The sequence below is a fragment of the Aulostomus chinensis genome, chromosome 8 (genome assembly GCF_037954235.1).
Source record: "Aulostomus chinensis isolate RoL2024-O1b breed Wild chromosome 8, RoL_Achi_v1.0, whole genome shotgun sequence".
NCBI lineage: Eukaryota > Metazoa > Chordata > Actinopteri > Syngnathiformes > Aulostomidae > Aulostomus > Aulostomus chinensis.
Window position 1 is genome coordinate 14,408,451 of NC_141327.1, and position 12,596 is coordinate 14,421,046.

General features: G+C 41.6%; 1 protein-coding gene across 5 annotated transcripts in view; it reads left to right on the forward strand.

The window, feature by feature from the left end:
• Nucleotides 1-12,085, forward strand: part of LOC147257287 (nucleosome-remodeling factor subunit BPTF-like) — a 42,848-nt gene extending 30,763 nt beyond the window's left edge. For 4 of the 5 annotated variants that reach the window (XM_086211092.1, XM_086211093.1, XM_086211094.1 and 1 more), the window contains exons 29-35: nt 2,251-2,476; nt 2,570-2,904; nt 3,258-3,431; nt 4,092-4,284; nt 4,888-4,972; nt 7,621-7,807; nt 9,851-12,085. In XM_086211092.1, coding sequence (XP_086067218.1) covers nt 2,251-2,476; nt 2,570-2,904; nt 3,258-3,431; nt 4,092-4,284; nt 4,888-4,972; nt 7,621-7,807; nt 9,851-9,887 — 1,237 coding nt within the window. In that variant the 3' untranslated portion in view covers nt 9,888-12,085. Of the gene's footprint in view, nt 1-2,250; nt 2,477-2,569; nt 2,905-3,257; nt 3,432-4,091; nt 4,285-4,887; nt 4,973-7,620; nt 7,808-8,885; nt 9,810-9,850 lie in introns of those variants that run through there. The other variant, XM_086211096.1, reaches the window with a different exon arrangement.
• The last annotated feature ends 511 nt before the right edge of the window (nt 12,086-12,596 follow it).

The window sequence follows — 12,596 nt, forward strand, 5'->3', positions numbered from 1 at the left end:
TGTGTGTGTGAGGGAAAACAGAAAGGTACTCAAGGGGAATAATGGGCCTTCTTAATGGGTTCAATTAACTGAAATGTGTTTGGCTGCTGCATTTGGCTCAGTTTAGGAAAATATATGAATACCATTTTGAGTGTATTCATAGGTGTCATTCAGGTTTCGATTCATGTCAGTTTGTTACGGACTTCAGAAGTGTTTCGTCTTAAATCAGTCTGAGAGTACTGGCCCAACATTTATCTGATGACCTGTAAACTAGATAAAGGCATGAAAATGTGTTTTGGTCAATATTGGAAACACATTTTGTCAATAATATTTGTTCTAAAAGGGCTGGCATGGCTCAGGTTGAGCGGTCGCTGATTCCATCCTCACTTCCCCCGGTGACCATGTTAAAGTGTCCTTGAGCAATAGTATGGATAGTTTTTTCTAAAACAAGTTTATATGAGTTTCTCCTTTTTTACACTTTGAAAAATATCAGTAAACATTGTGAATTTGAAAAATTGAGGTTTTCTTTTTTCCCCAAATGATTTCAGAATGTCCATAAACTTCATATTTACCAAATAGTTTCATCAACATCTGTCGTTCAGAGACTTGAGCAATAGAACTGACACTCATCTACTGAAAAATGGCCAATATCTGCCTGTCACCATGAAGTTCTGATAATATTGTGAACCAATTATACCGTAAAAAAGCCTCTCTGAATGTGTAGAGGTTTGTAGAGATGTGCTGTGGTCTGGTATTTGTTTTATTCCATAAGCAGTTAGGACTGAGAACACAATCAAACAAATCCAAAAGAATGCACTTGTAGATGGATGATGCTGTGACCTATAGCTGACTCTGACACGCATGTGTCCACAGAAGGTGTGTCAACACTGTGCCCATTCACACAGACCTGAAATACCAAATCCAGACGAGCGTGACTTCACCACACCAACTCTGTCTGTCGTCTGCCTCCCTGCTTATTTTTCATCCATTTTTTTCCATGTCTTCATATCATCCCTTGCTTGGCCTCCAAAACATGACTCTGTTATTAATTACCACGAAAATTCTGACGTCACCTCGCACGTGTTTTTGTGTCCAGTCTCGTTAGTGTCGTCCGCAGCTCTACAAATCGTGGCCTGTCTTTGACCTCAGCAGCCACGGATGTGTATGTGTGTGTCATTCATACCAACATAAACCCAACAAGGCGCTCTGTTGCTCAGCAGTTTTCGATCGTAGCTGTGAATGTTAGCGAACACAAGTGAACATACTCTTGACGCAGAGCCATAAATTTTCTAGATCCACTGTAATATTGGTGCTCACTTTGTTGGCAGAATGTGAGGGATGTATGGGTATCTGAGAATTGTCTGATTTCGTCACACAGTATCGGATCCTACGTGGTGCTCAAGCTGTGTTTCACTTATTTTTCTTCCACTGTTTCCCTTGTTTACATGAGCAGCAAGGATCCCTCTCCTCCAGCTCTTAGCTCCACTCCCATATTACTGGAGTCTCACACAAATAAACACTGAATAACTAAATACCCGTCTAACATGTGCGAGAAGCAGGGATGATGACACAAAAGCATACAGTTTTCAGAGTTAGCCAAGTTAGCGTCAGGATTTCTAAGGGTAATGTTGTTTGATTGGTCTGCCTCTTCATGCAGAAAGTGTTGACACTCATCTGTTTGTTTGTTTTAGATGTGACAATGCATCTTTTAAGCATTTCCACTGTAGTGAAGGTAATATTTGGACAAAGCAAGTTTGTTTCTGTCAGTTGATGGTTCACAGCAGTGAAAGAAACAATTTAGCGAGGCACAAGAAGGCCTGAAGGACCCGTGTTGAGAGAAATGCTTGCGTTGTTCATTCACACACACTCTGCCTTTTCCTACATGTGGAAAGTTGTTCTAATATGTTCTCAATTAGCCCTGCAGGTTTTATTTCCTGAAACATTGAAAAATTGTTAGGGTTAATAATCCGCTTCTGCGCCTTGGTGTCAGAGGGATAACTTTCTGAGCTCTACAGTCACTTATGTGATAATTTCCCCTGTGGCTCTTTCAGCCTTTTTCTCAACAGAAGAATTATGTGTATTTTACTTCTTCAAAGATACTGTGAATAAGCCAGAAGCCCATTGAGTCCTCATTAACTTCAGTAGAGTTTTTCTTTAGCTTAGACTAGTGTATGACTATTCAATTCGCCATGCTCTCATGGGCCTTCAGAGGCCGTAAATCTGAAACCCATTCACCTCTCCTCCTCTATTCTCCCACCTCTGCCTGTCCAGGATGATTGTATGCAATCAAGTGATGAAGTTCATTCTGGACCGGATAGACAAGGATGAGAGGCAGGCAGCCAAGAGGAGGAAGAAAGAGGAAGTGGTGGAGGCGAAGAAGAGGTTGGCTAATGCAAGCAAACTCTCCTCGCTTCTTTACCGACACAAGGAGAGCCTCAAGATGGAGATCTTGAAGAAACGGGCACTTCTTGATAAGGAACTGCAGTTAGAGGCTCAGGTATTTAATATTAGCCGAACGTGGGTAGGTGACAATAGATGTAACTCAACATTCTCTTGTTTTAACCTAATCTGTCCTCACGTTTCTCCTCAGGAGGAGCTGAAGATGGACCTGCTGCGGATGCGGAGGGAGAAGGAGAGGGCTCAGGCTGCAGCCCACCAAGCTGCTCAGGCTGCTGCTGCCGCCGCTGCCGCCACCGCTCACAGCCAGCAACAACACGCTCAAGCACGCGTACACGGCATCACCACTCAGCACCCCCTCACCACAGCTGTCACCCCCACACACAAGAGGAAACGTGAGGAGGAGAGGGAGATGGTGACGTCCACAAAGTCCAAGAAGAAGAAGATGATCTCGACGACAAGCACCAAGGAGAGCAAGAAGGACACAAAGCTGTACTGCATCTGCAAGACGCCCTATGACGAGACCAAGTATGATGATTCTCTGTTGAATACTTGATGACTTTGTGAAGTATACACATTTAAATGGGCAAGAAGACAACAGAGAAACCACTCAGAAAATATTTCAGTTTAGCCTCCTTGACCTCAGCCAGTACTTTCTCAGCTCCTGAGGTTGAACCATCTAATGATCTAGAACAAGCAGGACAGAGTCAACAGCACTAAATAATATTGACTGTTCAAACATACCGTGAGCCTCCAGACTGCACCACCATGTGTAGAGCATTCATTCAGCCACTAACGAGCAATTGGTGTAGCATATTTCATTGATCTCAGTCTTGGTGTGCTTGACTTTAACTGTGAGACCCCACTGGTTCTTTCTGAAGGTTCTACATCGGCTGTGACTTGTGTACCAACTGGTATCACGGCGACTGCGTTGGAATCACAGAGAAGGAAGCCAAGAAGATGGACGACTACATCTGTGTGGAGTGTAAACGGGGCCAGGAGGGCAGCACGGAGGAGCTCTACTGCATCTGCCAGACGCCGTATGACGAGTCCCAGTAAGGAGATGCCACCCTCTGCTTCTGTTGTAACATGTTGTGATGTTGTTTTTCGGGTGATAATGCCATGTTGAGTGACTGAGTACAGTCAGTTTTTCGTGTTCTTGTTCTTGTTCTGCATATTACTGTCTTGGTTTACAGTGAGGTAACATAGTCACTCATTTTATTCTGAGTTATGTGACAATGGCAAAACATGTTGAAAATAAGTCATACAGCAGTTACAAACTTTTGATAATAGCCACTTGGTGGAGAAGAAGAAAGAGGCCTTCATAAACATGATGGGTTGTGGTGGTAGTGTATATTTACCAACTACGACAGCATGTGGCTAGCATTGTTTTCCGTGTGTGTGTGTGTGTGTGTGTGTGTGTGTGTCATCATGGCAAAAATGTATTCATGGTGACACAACTGTAGTAGGAACTTCCACAGAGGTGGCTTTGAGAGTGTAGACTTGTTTATAAGTCTGTCTGTGGACAAATATTGTCACAGAAATAAAGTCATAACAGTGCTCAAGAGAATTTTACAGGTACGTAGTTGAGATCACAATAAAGGCAAACAACAAGTTTACTATAATTATCAAAAACAGCTACTTTATAGCACATTTCATCCACTGCGATGCAAAGAATCATATACCTGCCATGAAAATACTTTTGATCTCCCCAGGTTCTACATTGGCTGTGACCGGTGTCAGAACTGGTACCACGGTCGCTGTGTGGGCATCCTGCAAAGCGAAGCCAACCACATCGATGAATATGTGTGCCCGCAGTGTCAGTCGACGGAAGATGCCATGACAGTCTTCACTCCCCTCACAGAAAAGGACTATGAAGGCCTGCGGAGAATCCTACGCTCCTTATTGGTGAGCAGGACAGAAGCTGCACACATCACACGTTTACAGCGATGTGGCAGTGATCAGAAGTCAGCAGTCCTTCAGCCCTGGGACCACAACAAACTAATCTAGGAGCTTTGTTAGACCCTTTCAAATGTGATAAAACTCAGTTGTTAAGAATGTTAAGGATACAGAATTTTGAGGAAGTGCAATTTCCACGACAACAGTGGCTGAAGCAGCAGCATCATGAGTGGTTTCATTAGCAGTGAAAGGCTGAGCACTAACACACCTCCTCAGAGTAATAGCGCCAAACAAAAGTCCTCTGTGTCCATCTTATCTGATGGGTTCGGCTCCCCGGAGCCCCAGTTGGATGGCTGCCTGGCCTCAACCTTTTTTCTAGCTTCCTCTCCTCCTCATTTATCCCTCCTCACTCCAGCGGTCTGGGTTTATGTGGTAGAGACTCAGAAGTGGGGAAAGAAGGTCGAGAGAACATCTGTGTTGACCCACCTGTTTCCAGTGTCATTTTCGCGGCGCTGTTTGTTTTCCTTTGTAGGTTTCAGCTTTCTCATGTGTCTTGTCCTTCTTTTAATGCCCCCCCCCCCCCCCATCCCTCTCTCACTGTCTCTCCTGCAGGCGCACAAAATGGCGTGGCCATTCTTGGAGCCAGTGGACACAAATGACGCCCCTGACTACTACAGGGTTATCAAGGAACCAATGGGTGAGTGGAGGGATTTGTGCTGCTAATAAAAGGATCTTGTCTGATAACACACATGCAAATGCAGTTGTGAAAATTGTCAGACATTTTTGAGAGTAAATGTTCACTGGCTAATGAACCTCCTTCAAAACGTAAACCACTAATCTGTGTGTGTGTGTGTGTGTGTGTGTGTGTGTGTGTGTGTGTGTGTGTGTGTGTGTGCGTGCGTGCGGGCGTGTGTGTGTGTGTGTGTGTGTGTGTGTGTGGGAGATGACTTCTCACATTCCCCTCTCTGTCCCAGAAGTTCAATACAGTAGAGGATCTTTTCAAAATAAGATTTGTATCAACTAGGAAAAACTCGTAAATCATCTTACATGTTTTAGATCATTTAATAAGAATTACTTTTACTTAAGAGGCAATTATTTTCCATAACATATGTTCTGGGTTTGATGAATGTGTTTTTCTTATTTTCCACGCCATTTAAATTCACTGGCAGCGACTGCACAACTTCGGTATAAATTTTTTTCTTTAAAAGAAGCCAGTGGTAAATCAAACAAAAACTATTTCATAATGGTTTGCTTATGAGAAAACCTTAGACTTTTCTGACAGCACATATCAGTGAGCCATAAAAAAATACCACAAGTACAACTATATCGTAAAAATAGACATGACCTGAAGCACCAGTTACTTGAGGCTCGACCTCTCTAGCCTGTCTGTAACATTTGCTTTTCAATCGCCCACCTTTTAGCATTAATAAACAGGATATAAATGATTCATGTGTCCAATATGGAGTAGTAAGCAGGTATTGTGTGTTTCTATTCGTGTGTGTGTGTGTGTGTGTGTGTGTGTGTATGTATGTATGTATGTATGTATGTATGTATGTATGTGTATGTATATATATATATATATATATATATATATATATATATATATATATATATATACACACATATATATACACATATATATGTATATATACACATATATATGTATATATATACATATATATGTATATATATACATATATAATATATGTATGTATATATATGTATATATACATATATAATATATGTATGTGTATATATATATATATATATATATATATATATATATATATATAGTGTTTGTCACTGTCACGCTATATAGTAAAACATGAATATGATTAGAGATTCATCTCATGGCACGGGACAGACTGATGACTAGATGAGCACATCAGAGCCAGAACAGGAAGTCCTGGGTGTCCTGCTGTTCAGAGGTTACTACCTACTGGCTCGCGGGTACCTGAGGCCCACTGATGCACCAGTGGGAGGAGAACTGGTTTTGTTCTGTCCGATGTGAAAGCGCTGGTATCAGATACCACAGAACGCCGTCAGAGGTTCTGTGGAGACCACAACAGCAGTTTTGGCAGCACAGTGGGGACCTCTGCAGAACACTGGTGTTAGAGCCACTGTTAGTTCCGTCCTCTTTCTTTCTGCTGCAGCAGCAGCTTCAGAGGGACATTTGTCTTCCTGCTTCATCTGCACAGCCATCACAGGTCCTGTGTGTCTCCTCAACACTTGGTCATGACAGTATAAGACAATCTCTCTTAATCAGCACTAGTGGGGGATTTGGACCAGCCAGGAGCTGCAGGGATGTTTTCCTCTCATAATTGCTTGAGGCTTTCGGAGGTGGCACCCAGTCTTTCAATCTTCAGCATTTAAACAGAGCCACGAGGAGGCCAGCGGGGAGGAAGCCCTCCAACTCAGATCAAACTGGCCATGTAAATGGGGACTTGCGTCAACAGGGGCCTTTTTGAACTTCCACACAAACAAACCGTTAATGAGCTGCTCTGGGTCTGGAAAGGGACTAGCCCCACACTTTGCTCCTGTTGGCCTGATCCTGGAAACTCAAGTCCTCCTCTCTTCCTCTCCACCACAAGAAAAAGACCTTTCAAAAAATGAAAAGAACATTTGGCTGGTGGAGTTGTAGCCGTTGGTAGTTTTTGGAGGGTTTTTGATGAAATCTGATGACGGAGAAGAAGGAGGTCTTTGATATTGACCATGAGGTTTGTAAGCCCCTGGCCAGCTGGGTGGGGGTTAAGGAGGTTAAGAGTCGGATGTGTTTGTTTAAAAGGCAGCCCTCGGGACGCCGAGCAGAGCGAACTACTGGCAGCGGCAGATTATATGAAGGCTTGGCTGTTCCAGCTAGCCCCCACACTAACTCAATCTTTTTTCTTTTTTTTTCCATTTCTAAAAGGATAGAACCAGGTTAGTTGGACTGAAAGCTCCTTTTTCAGTACAAGCCCAGAAGGGTTAACTTCTCAGGAATGATACTCACATAATGATGTTCTCCTCAGGAATGACAAATCTACCAGATCTCAAAACGTGATAGGAAGGCTGAGGTTAAATCTGGCTGACTGTAGGATTTTTTTCTGTCACATATAAAAGATAAACTGCGCTCCCAGGAAACATATTTGAGTGTGTGTCAAGCACATGCCACATAAGCTTCAATTACTGTGATGCAGGCATGCAGATTTGCGGAACTGACTTGATTAGAAAAGCCAGATATTTATCCTCTGTTTCCACATATGTGAAGTTTGTCTCTGGCTTGCAGATATATTTGTTTGGTATTTTCATCTTCTTCGTTCCATCCAATCTTTAACCAATTACATCTGTCAAACCCTCATCTTTTAGATCTTTCCACCATGGAGGAAAGGTTGCAGAAGCGCGAGTACGTCAAGTTAACGGAGTTCGTGGCGGACATGACCAAAATCTTTGACAACTGCCGCTACTACAATCCCAGCGACTCACCCTTCTACCAGTGTGCCGAGGTTCTGGAGAACTTCTTTGTCCAGAAGCTCAAAGGCTTCAAAGCCAGCAGGTAAGATAGTGATGATCAGCATTCACTGTGGGGGGTTGGGATGGGGGGGGGGGGGGTACAGAAGAGGGAGCAAGACGGCATCCACCCTGCTGAGTAAGAGAGAAGTCATTAGAAGCTCCAAGCTGCTCTGTCGCTGACCCTGACCTCTGACCTCTCTGGAGGCTGGGTAGACACAGGCGTTCTCCACTGAGAGCAATAAAATCTTTTTTTCTCATGATGAAATACATGTCGGGCACTGAGGGAGCCGACTCTTTCATTTCCTGGGTCTTCCTTGTGTTCCTTCAGTCGTTCTGTCATGACTGAATTTGTTACTGACACCGACAAATCCCACAAATACAGCGGTCACGTAGTATTTGTGAAAGCCTGCAGTGATCCAGTAGGTGGAGTCACACCCCTCATCTGTGGTGTCTTCATTTTACTGCCATTCCATTCGTGACAAAGATGTCCGCTGCCCCCCCCCCCCATGTGAAAGTGCATTTTAAATCCAAAAATGTCAGATTTTTGACCATTTGATCAATCAGTTTATACACAGAACTAAAACAAATTGGCTCTCAAACCTGCTACGTTTGATCTTTTCAACTTTTAAAGCCCTATTTTACCCAAATTGACTTAATTTGTGGACAGAAGTAGAGATCCGTCAACACAAATCATCCTTCTACGGCAAATATCTCCACTCTGCTTGAGGTTTGTGGTGCCTGTGAACTCACCGCTCTGCATCGCCCTCACCGCCTCGTGTGATTGCTGAGTGGAAGCAAACCACAAGATCTTGGTCATATCTAGCGCCAGTCAGCTTCATGTGGATTCATTTACGGAGATAATACAAATAAATGGTTACGCAGTGCTGTAATTTGGTTATTATATTAATTTACAGACAAGCTGAATGTGTCATGGCGCCTGAAGTTCACCTAGGAGCGTTTTAGCTCGACCCAAATTGATTCTTGTGGTCTGCATCCAATGTTATGTGCCTTAAAATGTGCTTCTCCTGCATGTATTTATACCCATTCTCTCACACTCTCTCACACTCTCTCTCTCTCTCTACCTCTCACTCTTTCTCTCTCTCTCTTTCTCTCTCTCGCAGATTGTGATGTCAAACTCCTGGGTGCCAGGGTCACTCTTTAAAAACAAACAATTTTCAATCCTGGATGTTGCTGTTTGTTTTGTTTTTTTTTTAAACTCATTTAAAACAGCAATTAAAAACTTTGTAAGAATGTCCATATATGAAACCACACTGTAGGTGTGATCCTTTTTTTTATTTTAGATGCAAATGAAAGGAGAAAAAAAAACACGTTTCTACTGTTTAATAATGGCAGCCATGTTGGTTACACAAAGCATTCAAGGGAAAAATGTATTTTCTTACACTTCTTGAAACAGATGACTGATATTTTGTTTATTTGAGTCAGATTTAAACAAAATAGAAAATTTAGCCAAGATTGTCCTTTTTTTTGAGATTTGAAAAAAAAAATGCTTTCGATTGTGAAATCTGACTCCACACAGACACAAACATACAACTTACCTTTTAATTTGATAGAACTGTTTATGGTCATAACACGCAGCAGCAGCAGCAGCAGCAGCAGCAGCAGCACCTTTTACCTCATTTCTTAGCTGAGAACTTTTTTAAAAAAGCATGCAACATTTTCTTTTTATTGGCTGTTCTCATGTATAATTTTATTTTATGTGCATATTATATTGTTTTGAGAAGGATTATTTTACTGTTCTAAAGGAAATAATGGTAGGATCTGTAAAGATAGATCAGAGAGAATCTACAGTCGTTCTAAATATGGCAAGCTTGCAGTCTCCAGTTTTAAAACTTCATTGTATATAAACCATTGGGCCGACATCATGTCATGCACTTGTCTAACATTTCACCAACATGGCTGCTCGGTCCACGTCTGACCCACTGGCATCCAATATATGTTTTTGTTTTGGGGTTTTGTTTTGTTTTTTGTATTTCCCCTAGTGCATATTTTTGTCATAATGTAAAGCTTTTAATAAAAAAAAAAGGAAACAACCAAGTTATCCAACTGTTTTCTTCCATTTCTGTAGGTCTCATAACAACAAACTACAATCAGCAGCCTCTTAGCTCTCTTAAAAACTATGTGTCAAAAAGATAAGCCTCCTCTGATTGATTAAACCCCACCCCCAACCCTGTGCTCCGAGTCGAGCCGCTTCTGAGCCTGAGAAGAGCTCACACTGGTAAAAGCTCTACAATACTGCCACTCTAAGGGAACAGAAGAGGACTGTAAAGCCATCGGGGACAAGCGTCAGTGGGACATGACGGGACACCTTCGGACCAGGGACTGTTGATTCCATCCAGCCTCTCTGTGAAAGAAAAGATCCAGATGGGAGTGAAATGGCAGATGAAACTGCTGATTCAGCGGCAGCAGTGGCAGACTCTCTGTAGCTGATCACTAACTTTATGTATCCTATATAGGAATGCTTTCTTCCTTCCCAGAGGTGCAACTTTCATTTCATCCTGTCACTCTGAACAACTCATACAACTGTTCCATAAGAGCCTGGTCCCTGTGTCAAATGTTGACGGCGTGCAGTGAACATGAAATACCTGCTTCACTTGAGTCTTAATTTGCGGGTTTCATCTGCAGTTGGAGTTCATTTATTTACCATTCAATATTTTTTTTAAATTGCATGCCTCAAAGCAGCATTTTACTGGCTCATTTTGTGCTTTTCGTTCCAACCAGAAAATGCCCCAAAGAAACTGATCAGATCGACTTAGTTCAGCTTACTTCTTCACACACGCCTGATTAGTTTGACTGTAAAAGCATTATCTGGAGTTGCACCAAGTATGAAATCCATCTTGTGCCACACTGAAACTGTCATATTTTTACAACATTCCTGGTCACGGTAGCCTGCTGCTGAAATGTTCTATCTGTAACAGAAGCTATATTTCTGAAAAATATTTTTTTTTCTATAAAAATAGCGGCATTGACTCAGACATATGAGGGGGGAGGGACATCTTGCTCACTCAAGTAATTCAGGGGTCTGTATTTCATCTGAGGGCAGCTTAAATTTCTTATTAATTTAAAGCGGAAAAACTCCCAGGACAGGCCATTCCACCCACCACATCCCGCTCCTCTGACCTTTTTTTTTTTTGTTGTTGTTGATGTTGTTGTTGTTCTTGTGTTCTGGTGATATGCAAGTGAATAATGTCCATGAAACTTGTCAAGAATCGAGGAAACAAGACTGGTGAAAGTTGTCGGCCTTCAGGGAAGGTTTACTAAACCCACATGTACTGTACCTCCCCTCTGTCGGGTCCCCCTCCTCTTGTCTATCAGCCCCTTCTTCCAGCATATTTCATCGAAGTTGACAGGTTGGCTCACATGTGTCTCTCAACTCACACTAAAGTATGGTTTTTGTAATTGGATAATAGACTTTTTCCACTCATCAGCTCAGTTATGTTGCGGTCTGTGGCAGCATGTGTGGGAGTAAAATCTGAGTGAGACTGGGGAGTCTTTGTACTGTTGGGGTTTGTATTAAAATTTTATAGCTGCATTTTTAGCATATTTGGGAACTTTTGTGATTTGTGACTATCCGTTTTTTTGGGGGGGGGGGTTTTTTAGGAGGGGAGAAGTCACAAGACTACAGTTGTCTCAAAGTTTGTTTTGTTTTTTATTTGATGTGTTTCTAAGCAGAGTTGAGAGAAAATGTAGCTTCTGTCTTCTTGTCCGTGTGTGTGTGTGTGTGTGTGTGTGTGTGTGTGTGTGTGTGTGTGTGTGTGTGTTTTCACACAAATGTCCATCACATGTAATCTGGTGATGACGTGCTTCATCCACTGTTTGTATTATCTGTATATGACGGCTGTCCAAAATGTTTAGAAATGAAAGATTTTTAGAGCAGTAGAAACTTTAATTTTTCACTCTTTGAACCAGCAACTAAGCCCGCCTGTATATTTTAACTATTTTTTTTTCTCTTTAATTGAAGTGAACTCTACATTTATGTGAAATTGCCCTTTATATTTAAAGCGCTGCATATTGTGAGCATAAAGGTTTTGAATGAGGTAGAGTGGCACAGTAACTCTTGTAAAGAGTTCTTTTTTTTTGTAAGAAACCAACCAGTTCAGCATAACTTCTATATTGACATTGCATTTCTTGTATTATTTATTCATATCAATGAAAAGTTCTCAGTTTTTTGAGTAATGTTAAAAGAAATGTAACTGCTATAAAAAAAAAGTACTCTATGTTTTTAACAGATTGTGGCAACTCTGAAGAGATTCTCTTTTTTACTTGATAGGACATTTCATCCTAGATAATAAATAATGTTTTTGACACCAGTTTTCAAAGGAGGTGTATTTTCTTACTTTGGTCAAGTTCTTCATACAAAGGTGTCAATGTTTGGGTATTATTGTAAAAGTCTTGCCTATTTCTTATTCCGTTACATCCTTCTTCAGTAGGAAATGATTAAGTCTCTCACATTCAGAAATCTGTAAAAAAAAAAAAAAAAGTATTGAAAAAAATGAGTTAAGTGAGTCTAAGCTGCTTTTGAAGACGCTAAAACAGATTTCTGAGGTCGGATTTAAAAAGCTTGCAAGCCATTCAGATATGTTTTGCTGACACAGGTTAGAAAAACTAGAACAAATCCAACATGAGTGACTGGTAAAAGATTCATGCCTGGTCGTCATGGCTTCGATTTTTCAGGGAGTATTTATTGGCAGAGACATCATGAGGCTTCAGAAATGTAGAATTGACCATCATCTGCATATGAGGATGTAGATGGTCATAAAAATGACTACAGAAACAGAAAAGGACCTAGAACAGAGCCTTGGAGGACACCAATA